Genomic DNA, 27,310 nt, shown 5'->3' on the forward strand with positions numbered 1-27,310 from the left:
GGCATGATTCCCAACAACTGAACCACCAGGGAAGTCCCCAGACAATATCTTTTTCTTTTTTTTAATTATTTGTGTTTTAGAGATTCTTCCTGTTGTTGTTGTTCAGTCGATCAGTTGTGTCTGACTCTTTGTGACCTCATGAACTGCAGCACACCAGGCCTCCCTGTCCCTTGCCATCTCCTGGAGTTTGCCCAAGTTCATGTTCATTGCATTGGTGATGCCGTCCAGCCAGCACATCCTCTGACACCCTCTTATCCTTCTGCCCTCAATCTTTCCCATAATCAGGGACTTTTCCAATGAGTTGTCCATTCACATCAGATGACCAAAATACTGGAGCTTCAACTTCAGCATCTGTCGTTCCAGTGAACATTCAGGATTGATATTCCTTAAGATTGACTGGTTTGATCTCCTTGCTGTCCAAGGGACCCTCAGGAGTCCTCTCCAGCACCACAGTTCGATGGCATCAATTCTTTGGCATTCTGCCTTCTTTTGGTCCAGCTCTCAAAACTGTACATGGCAGCTGGGAAGACCACAGCCTTGAATATACAGACCTTTGTCGGCAAAGTAACATCTCTGTTTTTCCACACTGTCTAGATTTGTCATCACTTTCCTGCCAAGAAGCAATCATCTACTGATTTCATGGCTGCAGTCACCATCCACAGTAATTTTAGAGCCCAAGAAGAGGAAATCTGTCACTGCTTCCACCTTTTCCCCTTCTATTTGCCATGCAGTAATGGGGCCAGATGTCATGATCATAGTGTTTTTTAATATTTAGTTTTAAGCTGGCTCTTTCATTCTTCCTTCACCCTCATCAAGAGGCTGTTTAGTCCCTATGGGATCATCTGCATATCTAAGGTTGTTGATGTTTTTCCCGCCTAACTTGATTCCAGCTTGAAACTTGTCCAGCCTGGCATGTTTCATGATGTGCTCAGCATCTAGGTTAAACAAGCAGGGTGACGGCAGACAGCCCTGTCATACTCCTTTCTCGATCTTGAACCAATCAGTTGTTCCATACGGGGTTCTAACTGTTGCTCCTTGACCTGCATACAGGTTTCTCAGGAGACAGGTAAGATGGTCTGGTATTCCCATCACTCTAAGAGCTTTCCACAGTCTGTCATGATTCATGTAGTCAAAGGCTTTAGCGTAGTTGATAAAACGAAGATAGATGTTTTTCAGAAATTCCCTTGCTTTCTCTATAATCCAGTGAATGTTGGCAATTTGATCCCTAGTTCCTCTTCCTTTTCTAAAATCCAGGTTGGACATCTGGAAGTTCTTGATTCATGTAATGCTGAAGCCTAGCATGGAAAATTTTAAGCATGACCTTTCTAGCATGGAGATGCGTGCAATTGTCCGATGGCTAGCACATTCTTTGGTACTACCCTTCTTGGGAATTGGGGTGAAGGTTGGCCTTTTCCAGTCCTGTGACCACTGCTGGGTCTTCCAGATTTGCTGACATAATGAATGTAAAACCTTGATGGCATCATCCTTTAGGGATTTGAATAGTTCTGCTGGAATTTCATCACATCTACTAGCTTTATTAACAGTAGTGCTTAAGGCCCACTTGACTTTGCATTCCAGAATGTCAAGAGATATTTCCTATCAACTCATTAATAGATTTAAGATAGAGATATAACGTATTTTTATAATTTTTAAACTATTGTTTCTCTTTTCCAGGGTAATATTAATAATAAAAACCTCAAGCTAGAAACCAGTCTCTCTTCCATTGAAGGAAGAGAAAAAGTAATCATGTAGAATTCTTTACATCCTGACCTAAGGACAGACAGCCTTTCCATTCTTACCCTGGAGTCCTGTATTAGTTTGCTAGGGCTGCAATAACAAATAGTAGACTGGGTTGGCTTTAACAGTAGACATGTATTTTCTCACAGTTCTGGAGACTAGGAGTCCAAAATCAAGGTGCTGACAAGTCTGGAGTCTTCTGAAGGAGATCTGCAATCTTCTCGTTTTGCAAATGGCCACCTTTTTCCTGTCTCCTTACATGCTCTTTTTCTCTAAACACATGCGTTCTGGGTATCTCTCTGCATGCCCAATTTTTTTTCTCCTTGTAAAGACATCAGTCACATTAAATGAGGGCTGACCCTGACACCCTTATTTGAATGTAATCACCTCTTTAAGATTCTGTCTCTAATAAGTCACATTCTAAGTCATATTCAACATGAATTTTGCAGGGATGATTCAGCTGATAACAAGGCCTTTCAAAATCTCACCATGTTCATTTGTAATATCAATGCCATGTGCATGTGAGATAAGTCACTTCAGTTGTGTCTGGCTCTGCAATCCTATGGACTGCAGCCTGCCAGGCTCCTCTGTCCATAGGATTCTCCAGGCAAGAGTACCAGAGTGGGTTGCCATTTCCTCCTCCAGGGGATCTTCCTGACCCAGGGATCAAACCCACATCTCTTATGTCTCCTGCATTGGCAGGCAGGTTCTTTACCATGAATACCACCTGGGAAGCCATATTAACTGCTTAAAATGGTTTGAAATCTAGAATAAACTTCAGTGTTGATGCAAAAGCTAAGCCCTTGAAGCTCATGCAATTAATTACAAAGCTACACTTTGCAAAGTCTGTAGCCAAACATTTCTAATCATTGACTCTCACACCCTAATTTTCCAGACATGTGCCCTCCAATATGGCAGCCACATGTGGCCATAAAGTGATTATTTTATGTACACTTGGAATGACTGGTCCAAACTGAGATGTCAGTCTAAATCACTGAATTTCAAAGCGTTATTAAGGGAAAGACAAGTCAACTAAGTAATTTTTTTATTGATTATATGTGCAAATATTTTGGATATGTAGATTATTAAAGTAATTTAATGTTTCTTATTTTTTAAAATTATGGTTACTAAAAAAGTTTAAAATGACATTGTGGTTAGAATTATATTTTATTGGTTGGTGCTTTCCCAAATGCAGGTATGTATCATCTGAATTAAGACTTGCTTTGAGTCTTTCTTAGACTTCCAATTTATAATTCATCACAAACCCCTTCTCTTTTCGCATCCCCACTAAGTTACCCAGGGACAGAATTCTAGCACTTTATCCAGTCCTTAACACATATTTCAAACCTAAGACACTTGCCACTTGTTGGGAAGACAATCTGTAATGCTAACTTAACAAATTCAACTGAAATGTTATATTTATTGAAATTCCAAGTGATGAGTAATCCTACTGCCTTTCATCTTTCCCCTGAGAGAATAAGAGTAGTTGACAAATATACTCTGACTTCTCACTTACTAGTAGTACTAAAAAGTCTTATGTTCTAATTTCACCAAAGCACTAGAACTGAGATTATCAGGGTTTCTAAAATTTTTTAAGTGTTTATTTTATGTACAAGCAGCTGCTAGATCCTATGGTGGGATATGTGTTTTAGTTTGTTTTTAAAATTGTTGACGAGTTGAGAGGAAAAACTATAGATAGTATTTGAAGATCAAGAATTAAATCACTTTTTCAGGAACATAAAATATGGTTAACATTCACATCTTTTAGAAGTATTTATTTTCCATTTTAAAAATAGCATTGATGGGTGTAATTTAAAGGAGTGCTAGAATGTGAATCCCCAACAGGGACTGGCACATTTACAGACTGAAAGCATTTTAAAATCCCTGTTTTCTATACCGTGGTTTAAGCACTTTCATATAGCTGGAAAGTGGACAGGGGAAAAAAATGTTCAATTTGCACAGTGAATGATTAAAGGAAAGATAAAAGCTAACAGCTCTGTTAACCAATTTTTTAATTTTCAAAGCTAATTGGGCTATGTTAAACTACATGCTCCTCCCAGTTGGATCTACCTGATATATAGAAAAGCAAAAAGGAACCCTTCCTCCAAAACCTTAACTGCAAAATTGTACTGTTTATATTCATGAGGGGGAAATGTAAATAAATTATTGTTTCTCAAATACATTAAGTTCTATCATTAAAGTTTTTGACTTGTGAGCATTGTAACTCACTTTCAGTGGGTATAATTTTATATCCTAAGTATGATGTCAAGCATACCTTCTAAATTCCTTAAACTGAATAAGTTATACTTACCATCAACACTTAAGATGTAAAATTTTTCTCTAAAACTTGCATTTTATAGTTAAATCTGTAAAAAATCCTATTTTAGCAAGCTTGATTACATCAACTGTTAAAACTTTATTTTACAAGCAATAGGAATTGGATCAAATAATTATTATAATCCAGAGGAATTATTTTATAACCATAGCAAATGCCATTATACACACTGCCAATACAGATTTAATAGACAATACTGAACTGTACAAGAGTTATTTATTTTTCCTTAATCTCAAAGCTATTTTAGTAATACAAAAAGCCATATTAACATTTCTCCATTAGAAAACAATGTGATGTACAAAACTTTGGATGAAAAGATATATGTCAAATTTCACTTAATCATTTGGTGGAAAATCCACCACTCCATCGATACCACCCAAAGTGTTTTAGGCAATGATTAAAAATCAAAGTAAGCATCTTAATAAACTCCAGCTGTTAAAAAAAACAGACCTAGCAATATAGTTGGCTACATAGTATTTTTGACTACTCAGGGTTACTTTTTAAAATCCATTTTTTTGCTGAGTCCTACCACATACCAAGTGCTGTACTTGTCCAAGTAGGTATTTGAGGAAAAGTTGGTAAGGTAGAAGACCCCATAAAACAGTCCTTTGGTTACCATATTTGACTTTTAACTTTTAAACATCCTCCAAGATCAAGGAACCCCAACTAAAAGTACACACTCTTCCAAGTGTTATTCGATTTTATTAGTGGGGAGGGTGTTGGTAAAGAGGTCATGAACTATTATTTATAATCCATTATTCCAATTAAAAGTGCTTGTCAGAAACTAATTTGTTATTTTTCTAATGAGTTTAAGATCTGGCATTCAGTTATTACCAACGTGGTTCACCCTACAAGGCATACTGTTCAAAAACAGCAAAGCAGGTATGCATAAATGCTTTTCTTTGCATTTAGTGAAGTAATATTTGATACCCATATTTATCTTAAAATTCAGTTGTTTAAGGTCCAGTGAAGAAAATAAATCCAGTTATGGGGTGGTAAAGAGCAAAGAAGGTTAACTAGTAAATTATTACTATACAAAGAAATTTTATTCTCTATCTTTTTCTTTGAATAACAAGATACTAACACACTATTTTCATTAAAAAAAAAAAAAATGCTTGCAACTATTGAACTGAGGCAAATACAAAGGCCCATAAACCAACAGTATCGTCCATTCATCACCATTACTTCTTTACATTAAGCTTGTTCTCCTAAAGTATAATGCATACTCTAAGCTATAACTTGGAAATTAGCCAAGCACTAAGCAATTACAATGGCAGGTAATACACCATCAGTTTTTAAAACACTTTCAGTCACTTTTCATGACCCACCTCCAGTTTGAATTGAATATATTCTCAGTATAAATTTGTTTTGGGATCTGCATGACAAAAAAAATGTTTTTATGACATTTTCACATAAGACATTTAAATAGTCTTCAATTCATACCACTTTCGTATTAAATGATTCATCCTGACATGCTATATATAACTACAATAAAAATAACTTCAATTTTTAAAGAAAACTAAATGCAGATAAATGTTAACAGATTTGACATGGAATGTTGTAAGATATTCCTGTACGTAATCTGATACTACTGATTATAAATTTACAAGTTTGAAAAACTTCAGATTAAAAACCACAAGAAAATTTACTCTTGATGGCATGCAAGATCTTTTTCAAAATGAAACCAGGACCTCAAAGTCTCAGTATTTTATCAGAACATAAAGAAACACAACAAATTTGTACATTTTATTCACATTTATTTTTCGCTTTTAGTGTGCTCACAGAAAATTAGAACACCTTAAGCAGGAGTTTAATAGCAATTTTTGTAAGCAAAGTTACATTCCATCTCTAAGTCAAATTGGTCAAAGCTTCTCCAGTATTTACAAAACATGATAGACAAGATGCTACACAAAACCATTGCATCTGAAGATTTTTTCCTTATTCTCAAAGACGACTGGAAAAGAAAGCATTGTCTGCTGTAATCAAAAACATACCACAGTATAAACAGTAACCATTCCACTTATCACAGCTTGGTTGAGTTTAAAATTTGTGTTTAAAAGGTCCAAGATGACTGCAGTTTTACAAAAATGGGCAGGGTGGAAAGTTGCAAACTTCATGTGCTTCTGGATATCAAGATTTGTTTTTATACAATAGTCACAGTTAAAAACACCCTGCTGGTAATACATAATTACACTTTATTAAGGTCATAAACCAGCAATAAACAATAAAGCCTATACAACTTGTAGTTCTACTTAATCACTGACTGGTACAGCTAACATGAGATAAGTGAAAAGTTCCTATGGTTTAAATGAACTCCTAAGACTATGATCTTTTTAAAAATCTGGGTATCGGTTTGTTTTTTTTTTTTTCCTCTTTCCTTTTTAGTCAAGACTTGTAGTGTTGTAAACCTGCCTCACAAAATACATCGTAATAACTTTTCTTAAAAAAAAAAAAAAAAAAAAAAAAGACTAAGCCTTTACACCATCATTTCTAGTGGTACAGTATCTTGGCAATGTTATGCACCACTTCAATTTCTCCATGGTGGCCCCTATCACTTCATCTGATATCCCTTTTTGACCCACCCATCTCCTTCATATATGGGCATGTCCATAGATTGACAAAGAAAGTTTACAATTTTGAATAAAGATGCAAAGTATGCAAAAAACATTAATACTGATGCAAAAAATAAAAATAAAAGAGAAACAAGGCAGAGGAAGGTATTTAAGCTCTCCTCGACCTGTTGGAATGGTGGTAACAGAATGATCTGAGATGGGATCTGTGGGGAGTGGGTTAAAAACAAAATTTGTTGTTTAAAAAAAAAGCAAAATAAAAAAAGACATCTTTAAAATCAATCCCTGGTTGTAGACAAGTTCTCCAAAACCAGTACCTGGCACCACTCCAACAAACAAACGGGGGAGAAAAGTTCTTCGATTATCTCAAAAAATCTTGCCCTTTTACTCGGCTGCCTCCGCTGGGGGCGCTTCTGGACTGCACTCGGGCTGGGCCTCCTGTGAGGGGGCTGCGCAGGCTGACGACGCCGGGGCGGCCGCCGCCTCCTCCGCGGGGGCCGCCTCCTGCTCCGGGGGCACGCCGGGCCCGGCGGCCGAGGGCGCCTCGCAGCCGGCCGCGCTGGCCCCGGCCTCTTCTGCCTTCTCCTCAGCCTTGCTGGGCTCCTCGACGGCCTTAGCCTCCTCGCTGGCGGGCGGCTTCTCGGGCGCGACAGCAGCCTCCTCGGGCTTGGCCTCCTGCGGGTCGCCCCCCGCCGCCCCCTCCTCGCCCGCGGCCGCCTCCTCGCCCGGCGCCGCTGTCGGCTCCCCGGGGGCCGCACCCGCCTCGCCGGCGGCCGCAGCGGCGCCCCCTTCGGCCTCGTCCTTGCCGCCTTCGGCGGAGGCGCCGGCGGCCCCTTCGGCCTCACCGCCCTCTCCTGCCTCCTTCTTGTTCTTCTTGAAGGAGAAGCCGCTCAGCTTGAAAGACTTCTTGAAGGAAAAGCGCTTCTTTTTTTTTTTCGGGGTCTCGTTACTGGGCGAGGGTGTGGCCCCGTCCTCAGCCTTCGGCGAAGACGTCGAGGAGGTGGCAGAGGCGGCCTCCCCCTCGGCGGCCGTGGGTGAGCCGGGCTCGGCGGCCTCGCCCTCCACGGGGCCCTCCTTCTCCACGGGGCTGGCCCCGGCGTCGGGGGCAGCGGCGGCCGGCTCATCTTTCTCGGCCGCGGCGGGCGACGCCGCCCCGCTCCCGGCGGCCGCGGGCTCCTCCTTGTCGGCAGCTGGGGCGCTGCCGTTGGCCTGCAGCTCCTCCTTGGCGCCGGGCTCGGCGGCCGCGGGAGAAGCGTCGCCGTTTACCTTCACGTGGCCATTTTCCTGCGGGGCAGAGAAAGCGGGAGGTCACTGAGGGGGCCCGGGCCTGTCATCCCCGCCCCCACTTCTGGACTGGGAGGGTCCACCGTCCCTCCGGGCCCCTCAGGTTTTGTAGATCCTCTCCCTTATGGGGAGGCGGGGTTGGATGCCCAGACGAGAGTTCCTCGAAGACCTGGGGGCAGTGGTGTTTGGGGTGCCTAAAGGCACTGCAGGGGCCTCGACCACGCAACAAATCCGAGGCCTTAAGAGGGCAGAGTCCGAAACGTGGAAAGCACAGGGTAACCCATTCCAACCTTCGCCGCGCGGGCTTTAGGATAAGAGTCCTGTAAAAAATGATACACCAAACGCCCGTTGGAAGGAGACACAGACACAGAACCAGAGCCAGTGATCTGTGCTTAGGTTACACGTCCCCCTTTCTCCCTAAACTCTAAAGGCCTCTTCAAAACACGAAGAACTCCCAGGGGGGATCCCAGCGTTCCAGCCCGAAGCGCCTGGACTGCGCGCGCAAGGGCCCTACGCCCCAAAGACCTGGGGTCGCCAGGGGGCGCTGCGCCTCCACCAGCTGACCTTGGCGCAGGCAGGCGCGGAGGGGCGGGGCCGCCGGGCCACCCCGCCCTGCCCGGTCGGGCCCTGCCCGCTGGCCAAGGCGCCCCCGAGCCCGGATAGCGCAGCCCAGAGTCCGCAAACAAAGCTCAGGTGGCGTCCTGGTCGGCATAAAACCAAGACAGGGGGAAAACCATTATTTCAGAGGGCTTGTCTCTGCTTCCACGCCCACCTTTGCCTGTGATTCTGCGAAGCCCGGGCGCGCCCCGGCGGCTCATTTTGCATTTTTAACGGGTTCAAAGCCTCTTGGCAGAGCCTGTCTTTCCCATTAGTTTAGGGCAGGCGAAGCAACACGGCCTCTGCACTAGGAAAAGAGGCGTGGTGGTTGCCCGGTGTTTGTGAAGCAGCCACCCTTGGCCGACCTCTCGCGCCCACCCAACTGTGGCCATCTGCCTGGATTCGGGCAGCGCCGGGGTAGCCCCCGCAGTGGTCCAGGCGCCACGCACTCCAACAATCTCGACCGAAACACACGAACTGCCTCCTGTTGACCATCTGGACAGGTTCTTCAAAGAACCATAGTCTTCCCACCCTAGGGAGACCATTTAAAAGTCAAATGGGTGTGTAATTCCACAGACAACTAGGAATAAAGACTTAGAACAGTGAGAAAAGCCCATCGAAAGGTACTGAAACCTGCCCACCTCCAGCCAGCCAGCAACCTTTCCAAGAACCCAAGTCACGCCACCTCGGTATACAATAAGACAGCTCTCCTTCCCTCCTCAGCCTTTCTTCACCGCCATCCCTACTGCGCTCCCCCCCCCCCCCCGCCCCAACCTTCTCTACCCACACACACACACAATCACACCAGAAATCCTGAAGGCGACCCAGTCTCGACAACAAACACGAGAGCCACCCAAACACCTTTGTGCCCACCAAGCACAAATGCAACCTGGCTCGGGGTGGGGGTGTGGGGTAGCACCTAGCTAGTCAGGTTCTGCCAAGCTCCAAACACGCCATTTTAAACGATTTATCACTTTTTTCCTCCCATCTACACAAGAATTCGCCAGGATTCTCTGAGAACCATTACTTTGGGAGTTAGGGGAGACCCCACCTATGAGAAATTGACAATTTGGCTATCGCTTTCCATTCAACTTTCAGACTGAAATCTGGCCACGCTTCTCTCCGCCGAATGCGCCTCGGGAACGACCAAGGAGGGAAGGGGAAGCGCCGGGACTAGAGAAAGACACCAAATAAATGACCAGAACCACAGGTAGAATTTACCTGCCCATTCGCTTTAGAAGGCGACGAGGCCACAGCCGCCTCCCCGGGCCTCTCCGCGGTGGCTTCTCCCTTCGCGGCGGTCTTGGAGAACTGGGCACCCATGCTGGCTTCTTCAACAAAGAAACTCAACAGATCCAAGGGGGGAACAAAGAGCTTCGGGCTGGTGTAACGACGGGGCAAGCGGCAGCAGCAGCGGCAACAGCAGCGGCAGCGGCGGCACACACACCGGAGGGAGGGGGGAGTGGGGGTGGTGAAGAGGACAGAACAGAACCGATTAAATACACGCCGGATAAAAAATTTTAGTCGTAGAGATCAAAAAGCAGCAGCGCAGGAGGGAGGGGAAAAGGGTGGAAAAGTCGAGCACAAAAAAAGGAGCCCAAGTGTAGTTTTTTTTAAAAAAGAAGTAATAAAAAAATCCCAGATTTGTAGCCGCACTGTAGACAAGAGGAAAATGGAGAAATCTCCCTGGTTGCTAATAAGATGCGGGGTCCAACGCCCAAGTGCACAGATGAATGGGCTCGCGGGCGCTGACGCGGCCCCCGCGCTCGCCGGCCAATCCGCGCGCCGCACACAAAGCAGGGGGCGGGGCCTGCACGCCCTGCGAACAATGGAGCCGCGCTTTGCAAACGGTTTGAAAATCAGCCTCAGACCGAGAATTAATGTCCTCCAAATAAATAAATCAATTAAAAAATACATGCCTTTCGCCTCCTTCTGCTTGAAAATAATAATGCAGTACTGGATTGGCTTGCTTTGTTTGTAATTAATTAACGTGGGGGGGCGGGTACTTGTGGATGAGGGCGGAGAAAGCGTTAACTTGACTCGCTTTGGCTCTAGTCGGTCTATAACCGTGTCTGTCTCCTTCCACTCCCATCCCCCATCTTTCCGTGTGTTTATGTGTATGTGTGTGTATGTACGCAAGTTTTTAAGACAATGGTTGGGATTTGGGTGCAGCATATTTTCTGTGTCTGTTCTATATAGGTTTCACAGATCTTGCACAGGGTTTGTTCTTCTAACCGTTGCAAATGTGAAATCGCCCCAAATCGAAAGGTATTTAAACCAAGAAGATCGAATTTCATCAAAAGAGATCGCGAGTTAGAATTAGGTCTGTAGGCCAGATGTGGAAAATGCAAAACCTGCAAGCAGAAGAAGCCACACTCCCTCCTCTATTCCACATTGACTTGAAATAAAATATTTCGAGATTAGCCGCTGCGCTCATCAACCCTCACCCCTCCCCCAGCCCGTATTAGTGATTACCCGCCCCCCTCCACAACATTATAAAGTGAGAATCATGAACAAAAAATCGAAAAGGCTTGCATTTTATCACTGTATGAAACGACGGTTTTCCTCTATGGTGAAATGAGACAGTCTAGAGTGTGCGAATCCATATTTACAGTTGGGATGCGATTCGCGTCGCTATGAATCTTTTTCAGTCTACTGCCAGGATCAGATGGACTCTTTTTCTGAACGTGTGTGAATGTGCAAGCAAGCGAGTGGACTCCTAGAAGGAAGGAGGCAGCAGCGATGAAATTCTGAACAACCGGATTGATTATTACAATTTCTAAGGAGAAATTACATATTGAGAAACAGCAAGAAGATCCATGAACACTCCAAGCCTAACTTGGGTTAGAGAAAAAGCTTCTATAAGGAAACCCAGGGTATCTCCAACTGCACCTCTTGTCGCGGAAACACCAGATGCTATTTGTGCGTGAAAGACAGCGCGCTGATTTAAATAATGGAGGGGGAGAAGGTAGGGGCAAAAATCAAGGATACATACACTTACACATACTCTTATAAGCATTCTCCTACCACCTACATGTTTGCTCCCAAAGTTTTCACTCGTGTCCAAATCAGACTACCTTTTTTCGTTTACGTTTAGTGATCCTGAAAAGAATAACCTTTCGTTTATGGAGGTGAGAAGCAGTCGAAAGAATGGTTCATTTCTCCTGGTGCTGGCTCTGAATTCTCAAACAGTTTTATTTTTCTGCTCATTGTAGGGAAATGGGTCACACTCTAGAGTGAAAAAGACTGTTGGTTCAAGCCAATAACCCTTTGTTCAAGTATTGCTTTGAAAGTCACCAAGTTGCAGATCTTTACAAGCTTAGTCTTCTCACTGTCCACTACTTCAGATGCATCATTATTCCATCACGAAGTCATACTCCCCAGAGCCGACTTTAAGGCGTTTCCGTCGAGGTGTATCTTGCCAAACATGTTATCACCCTTAAGGGAGCCCGCTGGCCTGACCCAGGACCCCAGCTGCCGCGATGGATACGAATCCCTTGTAATAGCGGAGTTCCAACTCGAAAAGCAAACTGGTTGATTCAAAAACCACCATCCAGGCGATTCTCAATAGCTCTTTTAAACCGTTGATATCCACCCACCCCCAACGTGAATCGTGCCCCTTTCTTCTGCATCGCCCTCCTGGTTAAACTTGGGGTGATTGCTAGCTAGCTGTAGGATTTTTTCCAGACGTGTTCTTAGCCCTCCATTTGGGGGCTGCTTTTATTGCTCCTTTGTTACCAGGCTGCCGTGTAGCTTTCCCCCCTTTTCTTTCTCGAATGCCTATTTGCCTAGTATCGGCTTGTCTCCTTGACAACGGCCGGGGAAGATTCGGAGCCCAGGGCGGGGGGAGGGGGAAGGGGCGGAGCCGGCGAGAGGGTGGGCAGGGAGGTGGAAGAAGCGAAAGAGGTGCTGAGCGAGAGACAGGGAGACAGACAGCAAAGCAGATGGCCGCGCGAGGGGGCGGGGCCCAGGCGGGGCGTGGGGGGACCCCGAGCGTCGCGAGCTCGACGGAGCCAATCAATTCCCTCAGCTGCACCGGGGCTAGAAAACAAGTGTAAACACGTAGATTCCCTCGCCGGGAGCGGTTGGGTAATTTAGTGTAGGAAAGAGTTTTTTTTTTTAGATAGGAAAGCGCATTTTTAGCGCAGGTTGGAAAGCCGACAGGCCTCAGTTACTGGCAGGGGAGGCAGTGTGCGGGACGCTGCCTGGGGTGGCGGTTGCTGAGGGCTGCGCCAGGGTCTCCTCAGACTCCCCCGGCGTCGGGCCAGACGGGGGGTAGGGTTGGGGGGAAGCCCGGAATGCTCGAGGGGGTGAAGGCGGAGGATGGGTGAGGTAGGAAGGGCTGAAAAATGGGAAGAGGTCGCTCTGTCTCGGAAACTACATAGTGGCTGGGAAGGACTGCCAAACAAGACTGAAACCGGTAGGAAGTTGTACAGTGTAAGTACCCAGTTCCTCAGGAGTTCGGTGTTCAGACACTCAGACCTAAATGTTTCAAATCCACCTCTAAGTTAAAAAAAAAAAAAAGACAATTTATATAAATAAGACTAAGGAACCCAAGTGGTCATACTGAAAATGTAAAACTGGTAACCAACTCACCAGGAGTACAAATTCTTTATTTGCATTTTTAAACCACACACTAAGATATTTCTAAGATGTTAACGATCTGTATATAGTTTTCTCTAGAAGAAGAACGCTTTATTTAAGATATCTCAAAGTTATTTTTTTCCCTTATGTTAGCAGTAGAAGGAATTTTTAGAAATGGTTCCACAGATTCTTGAGGGACTACTGTATGCCGCACATACTGATGTAGGCCTTAGTGAACAAGAGAGACGAAGTTCCTGGCCTCAAGGTGCTTACTTCCCATGCCGTGCCCCCACCACCTCCCCCGCAACCCTCCTCTGCTTTTAGGTTCTTAGCTCCTCACAGCCTATTGAACCCTTGCTCCCTTGCTCCCTGTAGTGGAAGGGCAGAGTCCTAACCGCTGGTTTTGTTGTTGTTGAGTTACTAAGTCATTTCCAACTCTTTGTGACCCCATGGACTGTGGAACGCTAGGCTTCCCTGTCCTTCACTATTTCCCTGAGTTTGCTCAAACTCATGTCCATTGTGTCCATGATGCCATCCAAACATCTCATCCTCTGTAGGCCCCTTTTCCTGCCCTCAGTCTTTCCCAGCATCAGAGTCTTTTCCAGTGAGTCAGTTCTTCTCATCAGGTGGCCAGAGTATTAGAGGTTCAGCTTCAGCATCAGTCCTTCCAATGAATATTCAGGGTTTATTTCCTTTAGGATTGACTGGTTTGATCTTCTTGCTGTCCAGGAGACTTTCAAGAGTCTTCACTAGTACCACAGTCCGAAAGCATTAATCCTTTGGGACTCAGCCTTCTTTATAGTCTGAATCTGTACTGCCAAGGAATTCCCAAGGAGCTTGCATTTTAGTAGATAGTCTGCTTTAGAGGAAGTGGATTATCTAGTTTCATCTCTTCTCTTACCAGATGAAGAAACAGTCCCAGATATTGTCAGTTGGCAGAACCCGGAATAGAGTTCACTGCCTTGATGATTCCAAGTCTCCAGCTTCTTCCACTACTTTTGGTGCTTACCTTCTTTTGATGGCACAGATTTATTGGTAGGTTGCTTATTCATTCCCAAATTGCCTAATTGAGCTCCTGCTGAGTACCTGGAAGGTACTAGATATTCAGCTGACACCCCTGACACCAGGGAAGAGGATGAACATATCTGTCCTCACTTGTAACTTCCACTTCACATTATTATCTCTTAAAACTTTCTTAGAATATGAAGAAAGAGAACAAAGGATGAGCTTATGTGTGGTTAAAAAAAAAGAAGATGAGGGCCACTTTCTAGATTCCAAATTAAATATACCTTTTTCATTTGACATTCATTCAGCATTCATTCATTCAGAAAATACAAGATCCCACTGTATTTATGGTGTTATGTTCCATTTTTCATCTCAGATTTTATATTATCTGAACTTTAATTCCACATAAGTTGATTAGTTTGGAGTATAGCATAGAGCAAAGCAGACACATCCTCTCATTCATTCAGTAGGTATTTTTTGAGTTCCTATCATGTGCTAGGCATGTGAAACATCAGTGAACAAAAGAGACAAGAAATCTTTATGGAGCTTACATTTTAGACTAGGGAGAAAAACAAAATTTAACAAATATAAATAAGCAGTTTATCTTTTTACCTTTTCATACGGTTCATTGGGTTCTTGAAGCAAAAATACTGGAATGGTTTGCCATTCCCTTCTCCAGTGGGCTTCCCTGGTGGCTCAGAGGTTAAAGCGTCTGCCTGGAATTTGGGAGACCCGGGTTTGATCCCTGGGTCAGGAAGATCCCCTAGAGAAGGAAATGGCAACTCACTCCAGTACTCTTGCCTGGAGCATCCAATGGAGGGAGGAGTCTGGTAGGCTACAGTCCATGGGGTTGCAAAGAGTCAGACATGACTGAGCGACTTCACTCACTCACTCACTCTCCAGTGAAAGAGGAGAGTGAAAAAGCTGGGTTAATACTCAACATTCAAAAAACTCAGATCATGGCAGCCTGTTCCATCATTTCATGGCAAATAGATGCGGGGGAAAGTAGAAACAATGACATTTTATTTTCTTGGACTTCAAAATCACTGCAGATGGTGACTGCAGTCATGAAATTAAAAGACACTTGTTCCTGGAAGAAAAGCTATGACAGCCCTAGACAGTGTTACTATAAAGCAGAGACTTCACTTTGCCGACAAAGGTCTACATAGTCAAAGCTAGGTTTTTTTCCAGTAGTCATGTACAGATGTGAGAGTTGGATCATAAAGAAGGCTGGGCACTGAAGAATTGATACCTTCAAATTGTGGTGCTATGGAGTACTTTTGAGAGTCCCTTGGAGAGTAAGCAGATCAAACCAGTCAATCCTAAAAGAAATCAACCTGAATATTCATTGGAAGGACTGAGGCTGAAGCTCCAATTCTCTGGTCACCTGATGGGAAGGGCTGACTCATTGGAAAAGACCCTAATGCTGGGAAAGAGTGAGGGCAGGAAAAGGGTGACAGGATGAGATTGTTGGATGGCATCACCAACATTGTTGAATGACATCAGTGAGCAAACTGGGAGGTAGTGAAGGACGGGGGAGCCTGATGTGCTGCAGTCCATGGGGTTACAAAGAGTTGGACATGAGTTAACGACTGAACAATAACAACAAGCAGATTATATGGACTACTAGCCGTACATTAAGTGTTGGGAAGTGGGTGGGTCTGGAACAAAGTAAGGAGGATATGAGTGCAGGGTTGAAATTCTATATAGGAAGGCAGGAAAGGCCTTGCTCGCTGAGAAGATAAACTTTGAGCAGATTTGAAGAAGTGAGGGAGTTGATAAGGTGCTTCTAACCTAACAAGAGAAGTAAGAATTGAGCAAAAAGATCACAAATAGGTAAGTAATTATAAATAATAACATGTACTCTGAAGGAAAATTTGGATTCTATAAGATAGTTCAGTTAAAAGGCTTTAAGAAGGCCACTTTAGGAAGCCTAAAGTATAAGTAGGCGTTAGCCTGGTAAAGAGGTGGAGGGTTGTGTTCAGATGGAGGAAAGCCCCTGAGGAGGGAAGAGTTCAAATGGATTTGGGGGGAAGGTCAAGAGATTGGTTTGGACATGTTTTTGGATGCCTTTAAAATATCCTAGTGGAAGAGTTAAATCTGCAGATGTAAGAGTCTGGAGCTCAGAATTTGGTTTGCAATGTAAATAGAGATATGTGATCATTCTATATGTAAATACTTTCTGAAGCCAAGTCATGAAAGTACACCAAGAAAGTGCAGAAGCACACCCTAAATACCTTCTGCCTTAAGAAGCTGGGTAGATATTTGTCAATTATACCTTAATAAAGCATAGCATAATATAACAAAGTAATAAAAAATAATTGAACAATAGAAGCAAAAAGAGAGTGAGGCTGAGTAGAAAAGGAGGCTAGCTGGCAAAGAAGACTGAGAAGGAACCTCTAAGGAGGAGACAGAAAACCAGAAGAATGTGGGGTCGGGAAAATCAGTCAAGACAGTGTCTCAGGTAGTGGTTAGTTTTGTCAAATGCTGTTGAGAAGTCAAATAAAAGACTGTAAAGTTTCCATTGGTTGTTACTGGTTACAAAACAGTATTCTGTATGCAGAATATAGAAGTTGCTAGTTATGGGCTGCAGAGCAGTTTTTATCTTATGTTGAAAGTGGAATCCAGATTTAGTATGTTGAAGAGTCAGTGGGAGGTAAAGAAGATGACACTATAAATAGTCCCTTGTTGATGAAGTTTGACTGGGTAGAGGGTGTAGATAGACAAGGAAGTAGCTGTAAAGGGATGATAGAATATTTTTTGTGTGGATTTGGGTTGTCTTGGATGGAAGATAATAGAGCAAAGTTGACTGCTCTGAAAACTAATCCAGTAAAAGGGAAATGTAACCAGTATAACATTGAAAAGGACTAACGAATGGAATGATGCCCCTAAGAATGCAGGAGGGGCTGGAGACGTAGGGCACACGCTGAGATACTGAATTTTGAAAGACTCTGCCCCTTTTCTGTGACAGAAGAGGATAGTCAAGATTGACTCCCAGGAAGATGAGAGGTTTTCCTTCTGATGGTTTCTACTTGCCTTTGAAATGCATCAGCTAAGGGTGAAGAAGAGAAGTTTGAGTTTGATTATGTTACGGAAGGTAGGAAATAGTAATTGGGAAGCACAGGATTGAGACTTGGATATAGTAAGATTTTAAAGCAATAATGAGTGCCCATTTGATGTTGATAAATCCCGATGATGATTACGCAGTACATCAGAGTTTCTCTCTTTGTATAAACTCTTTAAAAAAAAATTTAATTTTGGCTGTGCTGGGTCTTTGTTGCTGCATGCAGACTCTCTCTAGTTGTAACGAGCAGGGGCTACTCTAGTTGTGGTGAGTGGGCTTCTCATTGTGGTGGCTTCTTTTGTTGCAGAGCGCAGGCTCCAGGGCGTGTGGGCTGCAGTAGTTCTTCAGTAGTAGGTTTCAGGACTCTAGTAGCTCTAGAGTCCAGTGAGACTCCTGGACTCTAGAGCGTAGGCTCAGTAGTTATGGCACACAGGCTTAGCTGCTCTGCGGCATATGGTATCTTCCTAGATCAGGGATCAAATCTCTGTCTCCTGCATTGGCATTCTTTACCACTGAGCCACCAGGGAAGCCCTCATATAAACTCTTAACTGAATAGTCATATTTATTACAATCCTCTTTAAGATTACCAGCTATTCACTTCCCCAGCTTATACCCAATTTTTTAAAAGTATAGTTGATTTACAGTGTTGTGTCATTTACTGCTCTATAGCAAAGTGACTCTGTTATACACACACACACACACACACACACACACACACAGTCTTTTTCATATTCTTTTTTGTATGGTTTATCACAGGATATTGAATATAGTTTCCTGTTCTATATAGTATAGCACCTTGTTGTTTATCCATTTTATATGTACCAGTTTGCATCTGCTAATGTCAAACTCACAATGCAACCCTCTCCAACCTTGCCACCCCCTTGGCAAACACGAGTCTATTCTCTGTGTCCCTGATTCTGTTTCTGTTTCATAGATAGGTTCATTTGTGTCATAGTTTAGATTGCACATATAAGTGATAGATGTTATGTGGTATTTGTCTTTCTGACTTGACTTTGCTTAGTATGATATTCTCTAGCTGCATCCAGGTTGCTGCAAATGACATCATTTCATTCTTTTTATGGTTGAATAGTATTCCATTGTATATATGTACCATATCACTACCCATTCATCTGTTGAAGGACATTTATGTTGTTTCCACGTCTTGGCCATTGTGAATAGTGCTGCTACTAATTGTATTATGCCTATACCATCAGTATCTGCACAAAAATATAGATTAAACTGACTGCTTTTAAAGCTCTATTTCAGTTAATCCTGTATGGTTTTGTACAAATATGTATAAACAGAATGGAGTAGGGAAGAGAATCTACTAGGCACTAGGTACTGTAATTTGTGAGTTTGTGCTAGGCTTCTGTTTCACCCTTACAGCAGACCCATGGACTTGAATAATTATCCCCATTTTACAGATTTGGAAAATGATGTTCAGTAAGATTTGGAAAGTGAAATTCAACTACTGTGTTAACCATTGTCTATTGAGGGCTATCTGATTTTAGGAATCTAATAAAATTTCAAATGATAGTGATAGCACAATGGAATCTCATAGTAGGGGCTTCATTAAATTTTTAATAGGTACCATGTACTGAACGGAGAAGACGATGACACCCCACTCCAGTACTCTTGCCTGGAAAATCCCATGGACGGAAGAGCCTGGTAGGCTGCAGTCTGTGGGGTCGCTAGGAGTCGAACACGACTGAGTGACTTCACTTTCACTTTTCACTTTCCTGCATTGGAGAAGGAAATGGCAACCCACTCCAGTGTTCTTGCCTGGAGAATCCCGGGGATGGGGGAGCCTGGTGGGCTGCTGTCTATGGGGTTGCACAGAGTCAGACATGACTGAAGCGACTTACCAGCTTACCAGCATGTACTGAAATGTTAAACTTTGCTTTTGTGTTATTAACTATCCAATAACATTCAAATAGAAAGATTCTTTCATGGTTGGGAAATATCAACATCACTGGTTATCTGATCTGAAGACTCAAGGATTAACACACCTACAAAAGGAATGAAGTTTCTGGAATGTTAGATCCCCTCCTGATAATTAGGTGATTACTACAAAACCACTGGAAGCTTGAGTATGTTTCTGATTACTGCTCTTCAGGCATATTGATTAACTTAGCAAGGTTTTTTATATTTGAAAAACTTACCGAAGGGTAAGATACATTCTAGGTGATAGAAAGATTAAAAAAAAAAAAAGGAAGAAAACAAAATTTTAAAGAAAAAAGTTTTTGCCAGAAATTTTGAATCAAAGCTTATCTACAGTAGCATTCCCTAGAAGTTGCAGTATTTACCCTTCAAGGTACAGGCTGAAAACTTTCCATGTCAGCTTTTGAAAGACCTGAGTTAGAAGGGAGAGATAAACAGGCAAGTAAATAAAGAAAAGCAATCAAAGTTAACATTAAAAGGATCAGGTTCTTAGTCTTACAGAGTTATCTAATTAACTAGTTAGCCAAAAGGGACAGTAGAAAATTCACATGGAAAAAAGTTGACTCTTCAGTGTGATAGCATAGGAACCATGTAAAGGTTAGTTTTTCATTGTTATTTTAAAGACATAAATATTTTCTGATATTAAAAAGTAGATTAAATACCTGGCTAGAATGAGATACTAAAACTATTCTATGGCTTAAGAAATTAAATTATAAAATTATATTAAATATCTTTATTACAAATAATAATGGCATCTTTAAAAAATGATATGTTAACCTTTAGAAATCACTTGTTGCAATCAATAAATTGACAAGTTTTTATTAAGCTACTGCTAAACCAGACCTCTGTAAGACCCCCTCCATGTAATGGACATTTCAGTGTCTTCAGTGCTCTGTTAGGCTTTCTGATGGAATGATTGGGAAGGATGCTGACATTCATTTGCTCAACTGGTATTTATTAAGCTTTTACTTTACACCAGACACTGGGTAATAGCACTTTGCCTATAACCTCCTCAGAAATTACATAATATGCTCAAATTTTTGTTGCTTATAAGTGGTCTGGGCTGGATTGGGTTCTGAATCCAGCTCTTGGTGGTTCCAAAGCTTCTGGCACTGTTTCCCTGGATACCATGCTGTCTTAGAGTAAGAATTTTATGGGATGTTTCCAGTTCTCCTGGAAATTATAAAAATGCCCAAGAGACACTAAAAATGAACCAAAGGGCATTCAAGTTCATTTATGCATGGTGAGAGAAATACTTAGGGCCGGGTATAAAATGAGAATTAGTATTCAAAAAATCACACATACACACACTCAGAATCTGACAGATGAGATTGTTGAACCTGGCACCATCCTTAGAAACTTTATCCATAATATAGTTATTGCAGAGTAGATATTGGTATAATTAAATTAAAACATGGTTAAGTTGCACTCAGAACTTACCTTTCTCTTTTCTGGAGACAAAAATGTGAGTCTGGCTGAGGGCAGAGTGAAGCCATTGGAATGCCGGTAAAATAGAGTGTAGAACTCAAGAGAGGAAGTTACTGTTGGGAAGGAAATCAAGATATGGGATGTGTCTGGGAGCTGAGACCAGAGATGAAAAGGTGCAGACCTTCACAGTACCACTGTGGGAAGTCTGTGAGCATTCCATCCAAGGAAATTAAGTGTCAGTGTGAGAAAAAGAAATGTTACAGACATAAAAAATTTTTTCATGAAGAAGGAAAAACTAGTCTTATCCACATAATCAGAAGGCAATGTCTATGATTTTTTTAGCTGCTGTTTTCTCTTCTCCTCCTCTTAGAGGGATATTTTGCCTCTTCTGGTGCAATTGTTCTTGTGGTTGGTCAAACATATGAGACTTGAAAAGGACATGAGAAGTTCAAAGTCAGGACTCTCTTCATCAAAAAGAGAGATCAATCTACCATCCCCTTGAAATGTGCTCCTTTTTCACCCCTAAAAAGAGAAGCCAATTGAGAACTGCTTCCTAAATTGATTTAAATTATGAGAAAGAAAGAAATTGTAACAGAGAATGTAGGGGTGATAAGAATATGGGGTATTCTTCCATTAAGTCTGCAGTTGAAATTTGATGTACATTTTGGTTGTATGTGCTGCGTAGCTCAGTTGTGTCTGACTGTTTGCGATCCCATGGACTGTGGCCCCCTGCCAGGCTCCTTTGTCCATGGAATTTTCCAGGCAAGAATACTGGAATGGGTTGCCATTTCCTCCTCCAGGTTATCTTCCTGACCCAGGGATCCTACCCATGTGTCCTGTGTCTCTTGCATTGGCAGGCAGATTCTTTCCATTGTGTCACCTGGGAAGCCTCTTTGGTTGTCCAATAGGTTTTAAAATGTAAAGCAGTATTATGTATATTTCATTTAATACTCACAGTAAATTCAGGCATCAGTTAATTCCCAGTTATAAGAGAGCTGAATAATTTGCCTGAAGTCCTAGGTATGGCTGCTCACGCCAGCCAGTATCCTGTGGTCGGCTGGGACAGGCAGGGACTGTCTTAATGGCTCTTCCTGCTGTCTCTGCCCTTGTGTAGCACTTTTCCACTCCCATTCCACCTTAATAACTTAATAAAAAGAGAATCATGCCACATTTCAAATTGATTTTGAGTTTTATTCTCATCAAATCGCTTCAAATATTACTTCTATGCTAGTTACATTAAAATAAAAAATTCCTGTCCTAACTGCTACCCCACATTTCAGATCTGTATTTTCTGCCATATCATTACTGATTTGGGCATTGCTGTGGGTATTTCTCACCACTCCCTCAAACTCAGGTTATCATTTTCCCACCTAAACCAGCATCACATTATGAAAGGATTTCTTTGGTTTTCTTGAAGACATTTTTGAGTCATTCGTCTCCTTCACTTTCCAGGCTAAGAATAGAACCATATGTAAGACCTTCTTCAAGATTCAGTATGACCAAGCTAGTCTGCTACCAATTAGAATTAAAAACTAAAACTACTGGTTCCATGTTATGTATGTATGTTATGTATATATGTATGGCTGTGATGAATCCCTTTCCTGTTTACCTGAAATGATCACAATTGGCTATACCACAATACAAAGTAAAAAGTTAAAAAAAAAAAGAAAAAACTAAAACAAACTAACCATCTAAAAGCTTTTACATGTTTGGTCAGCCCATAAACTTCTCTTTCCAACTTTACTCTCTTTCTTTCACATTTTGGACACAGTTTTCCTATGTTGACTATTCTCTCTTTAAAATTACCATTCATTAGACTTTATAAAATATAAAAATAATTCAGTAACAAGGAAAGTACTGGGATTTTCACTGTATAATTTATTGAAACTCAGAATACCCCATAGATCATCTTTCTCAATCTTTCATATTTTCTCAATACGTGGTAAAACTGATGTCAAGATTTTTAATGCATCTGCCTAAATTACCTCATTGCTAGTTTCTCCCCTTTGTAGGGCCATCAGTCTATGCCACAAATATCTCCCTTCTACCTCCATTGATCAAAAACTGACTTTCAGTTACCCAAGATCTAAGCCTCCCTGCGTGACTTCCAAAATAATTCATAATCTGCTGCAAATCTCCAGGCAGAGGATAGTTTGAGAGCCAATTTATCACTCTTCTCTATAAGTGTTTCATCTGCCTCCTGGCAAAGAACTAGTAATTATGAGTTTTTGGTATAGCCCCATTAAATATTCTTTGTGGAGAGAAGGTTGAAGAACTTCTTCAATGTATCTCATAATTTAAATCAATTTAGGAAGCAGTTCTCGATTGGCTTCTCTTTTTAGGGGTGAAAAAGGAGCAGATTTCAAGGGGATGGTAGATTGATCTCTCTTTTTGATGAAGAGAGTCCTGACTTTGAACTTCTCATGTCCTTTTCAAGTCTCATATGTTTGACCAACCACAAGAACAATTGCACCAGAAGAGGCAAAGTATCCCCCCAAGAGGAGGAGAAGAGAAAACAGCAGCTAAAAAAATCATAGACATTGCCTTCTGATTATGTGGATGAGACTAGTTTTTCCTTCTTCATGAAAAAATTTTTTATGTCTGTAACATTTCTTTTTCTCACACTGACACTTAATTTCCTTGGATGGATCTTATTTATTTATTTTTTTTTCTCTGCATTTTTTTAAAAATGTTCTAAGTACTTTTAGTGAATTTAAACTACACAATGTCTGTTAATTGACTAAAACAGGTAATAATTCTCCCTATATTCTTTTTTTAAAATTAATTATTTTAATTGGAGGCTAATTACTTTACAATATTGTAGTGGGTTTTGCCATACATTGACATGAATCAACTATGGGTGTACATGTGTCCCCCATCCTGAGCCTCCCTCCCCTCTCCCTCCCCATCCCATCCCTCAGGGTCATCCCAGTGCACTGGCCCCGAGCACCTTGTCTCATGCATTTAACCTGGACTGGTGATCTGTTTCACATACGGTAATATACATGTTTCAATGCTATTCTTTCAAATCATCCCACCCTCGCCTTCTCCCACGGAGTCCAAAAGACTGTTCTTTACATCTGTGTCTCTTTTGCTGTCTCACATACAAGGTTATTACCATCTTTCTAAATTCCATATGTATGTGTTAGTATACTGTACTGGTGTTTTTCTTTCTGACTTATTTCACTCTGTATAATTGGCTCCAGTTTCATCCAGCTCATTAGAACTGATTCAAATGTATTCTTTTTAATGACTGAGTAATACTCCATTGTGTATATGTACCACAGCTTTCTTATCCATTCATCTGCTGATGGACATCTAGGTTGTTTCCATGTCCTGGCTATTGTAAACAGTGCTGCGATGAACATTGGGGTACACGTGCCTCTTTCAATTCTGGTTTCCTCGGTGCATATGCCCAGCAGTGGGGTTGCTGGGTCATAAGGCAGTTCTATTTCCAGTTTTTTAAGGAATCTCCACACTGTTCTCCATAGTGGCTGTCCTAGTTTGCATTCCCACCAACAGTGTAAGAGGGTTCCCTTTTCTCCACACCCTCTCCAGCATTTACTGTTTGTAGACTTTTGGATCGCAACCATTCTGACTGGTGTGAGATGGTACTTCATTGTGGTTTTGATTTGCATTTCTCTGATAATGAGTGATGTTGGGCATCTTTTCATGTTAGTTAGCCATCTGTATGTCTTCTTTGGAGAAATATCTGTTTAGTTCTTTGGCCCATTTTTTGATTGAGTCATTTATTTTTCTGGAATTGAGCTGCAGGAGCTGCTTGAATATTTTTGAGATTAATTCTTTGTCAGTTGCTTCATTTGCTATTATTTTCTCCCATTCTGAAGGCTGGCTTTTCTATCCCTATATTCTATTTGTGTTCTTTTCATTACAAGGCAAAAAAATATCTGCAATTTTGAGTTGACAAAATTCATGTTGTTATAATGTGGTGTCTTGAGAGTATCTCATAATAAGCAAAAAACAATTATTACATTTTAGACATTGCTGTTTTTTAATAATAATTTGATATTTATTTGATTCATTCAATTTAATGGGAGAAAACTGAAAAATTATTTGATACCAGATAGGTAAATATATTATTATGTCTGTATCTTTCAACTTAATTGTTTTTTTAAGTCCTTAATGAGTCTTTAGAATGACTCCATGAAATACATTAAGATATAGTTTATGTCACTGTATAAATATATATGTTACATCATATATTATTTATATTTGAATTATATATTATATATCACATTAAGTATTATAGTGAGTGACTATGCATGGGGTAAAATATGAAGTTGAGAACATTGATTTCCATTGCCACTCTATCCACACTTAATAGAAACAAGCAACTATCCTTTGAAATGATCATTTTATCAGAACACCCGTCAGACAAATGCCAATCTTCAGATCAGTTTGGGAAACATTCCTCTGGTTAGGCCTCATGAACCACACAAGAAACTACTTCAATACTTTAGAATTGTGTTTTATGATGATAATTTTTAAATTATAAACTGCATTACCCACTTTGATCACTCACTCTAATAATACTAACACCTTCTAGGTACATGAAAATGTGTTCAATTCACTTGTAAAGTGTAATCTTATTCACCGTGGTTTTCAGTTCAGTTCAGTCACTCAGTCGTATTTGACTATTTGTGACCCTATGATTTGCAGCACACCAGGCCTTCCTGTCCATCACCAACTCCCGGAGTCCCACCCAAACCCATGTCCATTGAGTTGGTGATGCCATCCAACCATCTCATCCTCTGTCGTCCCCTTCTCCTCCTGCCCTCAGTCTTTCCCAGCATCAGGGTCTTTTCAAATGAGTCAGCTCTTTGCATCAGGTGGCCAAAGTATTGGAGTTTCATCTTCAACATCAGTCCTTCCAATGAATATTCAGGACTGATTTCCTTTAGGATGGACAAGTTGGATATCCTTGCAGTCCAAGGGACTCTCAAGAGTCTTCTCCAACACCACAATTCAAAAGCATCAGTTCTTCGGCACTCCAGCTTTATAGTCCAACTCTCACATCCATACATGCTGCTGCTGCTGCTGCTAAGTCACTTCAGTCGTGTCCAACTCTGTGCAACCCCATAGATGGCAGCTCACCAGGCTCCCTGGTCCCTGGGATTCTCCAGGCAAGAATACTGGAGTGGGTTGCCATTTTCTTCTCCAATGCATGAAAGTGAAAAGTGAAAGTGAAGTCAGTAGTGTCCAACTCCTAGCGACCCCATGGACTGCAGCCTACCAGGCTTCTCCGTCCATAGGATTTTCCAGGCAAGAGTACTGAAGTGGGTTGCCATTGTCTTCTCCGACATCCATACATGGCCACTGGAAAAACCATAGCCTTGACTAGACGGACCTTTGTTGACAAAGTAATATCTCTGCTTTTTAATATGGTCATAACTTTCCTTCCAAGGAGTAAGTGTCTTTTAATTTCATGGCTGCAGTCACCATCTGCCGTGATTTTGGAGCCTAAAAAAATAGTCTGCCACTGTTTCCACTGTTTCCCCATCTATTTCCCATGAAGTGATGGGACCAGATGCCATGATCTTCGTTTTCTGAATGTTGAGCTTTAAGCCAACTTTTTCACTCTCCTCTTTCACTTTCATCAAGAGGCTCTTTACTTCTTCTTCACTTTCTGCTGTAAAGGTAGTGTCATCTGCATATCTGAGGTTATTGATATTTCTCCTGGCAATCTTGATTCCAACTTGTGCTTCTTCCAGCCCAGCATTTCTCATGATGTACTCTGCATATAAGTGAAATAAACCTATATGCAGGTCAGGAAGCAACAGTTAGAACTGGACATGGAACAACAGACTGGTTCCAAATAGGAAAAGGAGTATGTCAAGGCTGTATATCGTCACCCTGCTTATTTAACTTCTATGCAGAGTACATCATGAGAAATGCTGGGCTGGAGGAAGCACAAGCTGGAATCAAGATTGCTGGGAGAAATATCAATAACCTCAGATATGCAGAGGACACCACCCTTACGGCAGAAAGTGAAGAACTAAAGAGCCTCTTGATGGAAATGAAAGAGGAGAGTGAAAAAGTTGGCTTAAAGCTCAACATTCAGAAAACAAAGATCAAGGCATCCGGTCTCATCACTTCATGGCAAATAGATGGAGAAACCATGGAAACAGTGGTAGAGTTTATTTTTGGGAGTTCCAGAATCATTGCAGATGGTGACTGCAGCCATGAAATTAAAAGACACTTACTCCTTGGAAGAAAAGTTATGACCAACCTAGACAGCATATTAAAAAGCAGAAATATTACTTTGCCAACAAAGGTCCGTCTAGTCAAGGCTGTGGTTGTTTCAGTGGTCATGTATGGATGAAAGAGTTGGACTATAAAGAAAGCTGAGTGCCAAAGAACTGATGCTTTTGAACTGTGGTGTAGGAGAAGACCCCTGAAAGTCCCTTGGACTGCAAGGAGATCCAACCAGTCCATCCTAAAGGTGTATCAGTCCTGAATATTCATTGGAAGGACTGATGTTGAAGCTGAAACTCCAAGACTTTGGCCACCTGATGCGAAGAACTGACTCATTTGAAAAGACTCTGATGCTGGGAAAGATTGAGGGCAGGAGGAGAAGGGGACGACAGAGGATGAGATGGTTGGATGGCATCACCGAGTTGATGGACATGAGTTTGAGTAAGCTCTAGGAGTTGGTAATGGACAGGGAGGCCTGGCGTGCTGCAGTTCATAGGGTCACAAAAGAGTTGGATACGACTGAGCGACTGAACTGAACTGAAAGAGTTG

At 42.0% G+C, this 27,310-nt stretch overlaps 1 protein-coding gene across 1 annotated transcript; it reads right to left on the bottom strand.

Moving 5' to 3' along the window:
* Positions 1-4,269: 4,269 nt before the first annotated feature.
* Positions 4,270-10,287, bottom strand: MARCKS (myristoylated alanine rich protein kinase C substrate). The gene is made up of 2 exons (XM_040238463.1): positions 9,745-10,287; positions 4,270-7,926 (listed from the first exon to the last, which is right to left on the bottom strand). The coding sequence occupies exons 1-2, from the start codon at positions 9,844-9,846 to the stop codon at positions 7,027-7,029; spliced, it is 1,002 nt and encodes a 333-aa protein (XP_040094397.1). The 5' UTR covers positions 9,847-10,287; the 3' UTR covers positions 4,270-7,026.
* Positions 10,288-27,310: the final 17,023 nt, after the last annotated feature.

Source organism: Oryx dammah, unplaced genomic scaffold (genome assembly GCF_014754425.2).
Source record: "Oryx dammah isolate SB20612 unplaced genomic scaffold, SCBI_Odam_1.1 HiC_scaffold_4, whole genome shotgun sequence".
NCBI lineage: Eukaryota > Metazoa > Chordata > Mammalia > Artiodactyla > Bovidae > Oryx > Oryx dammah.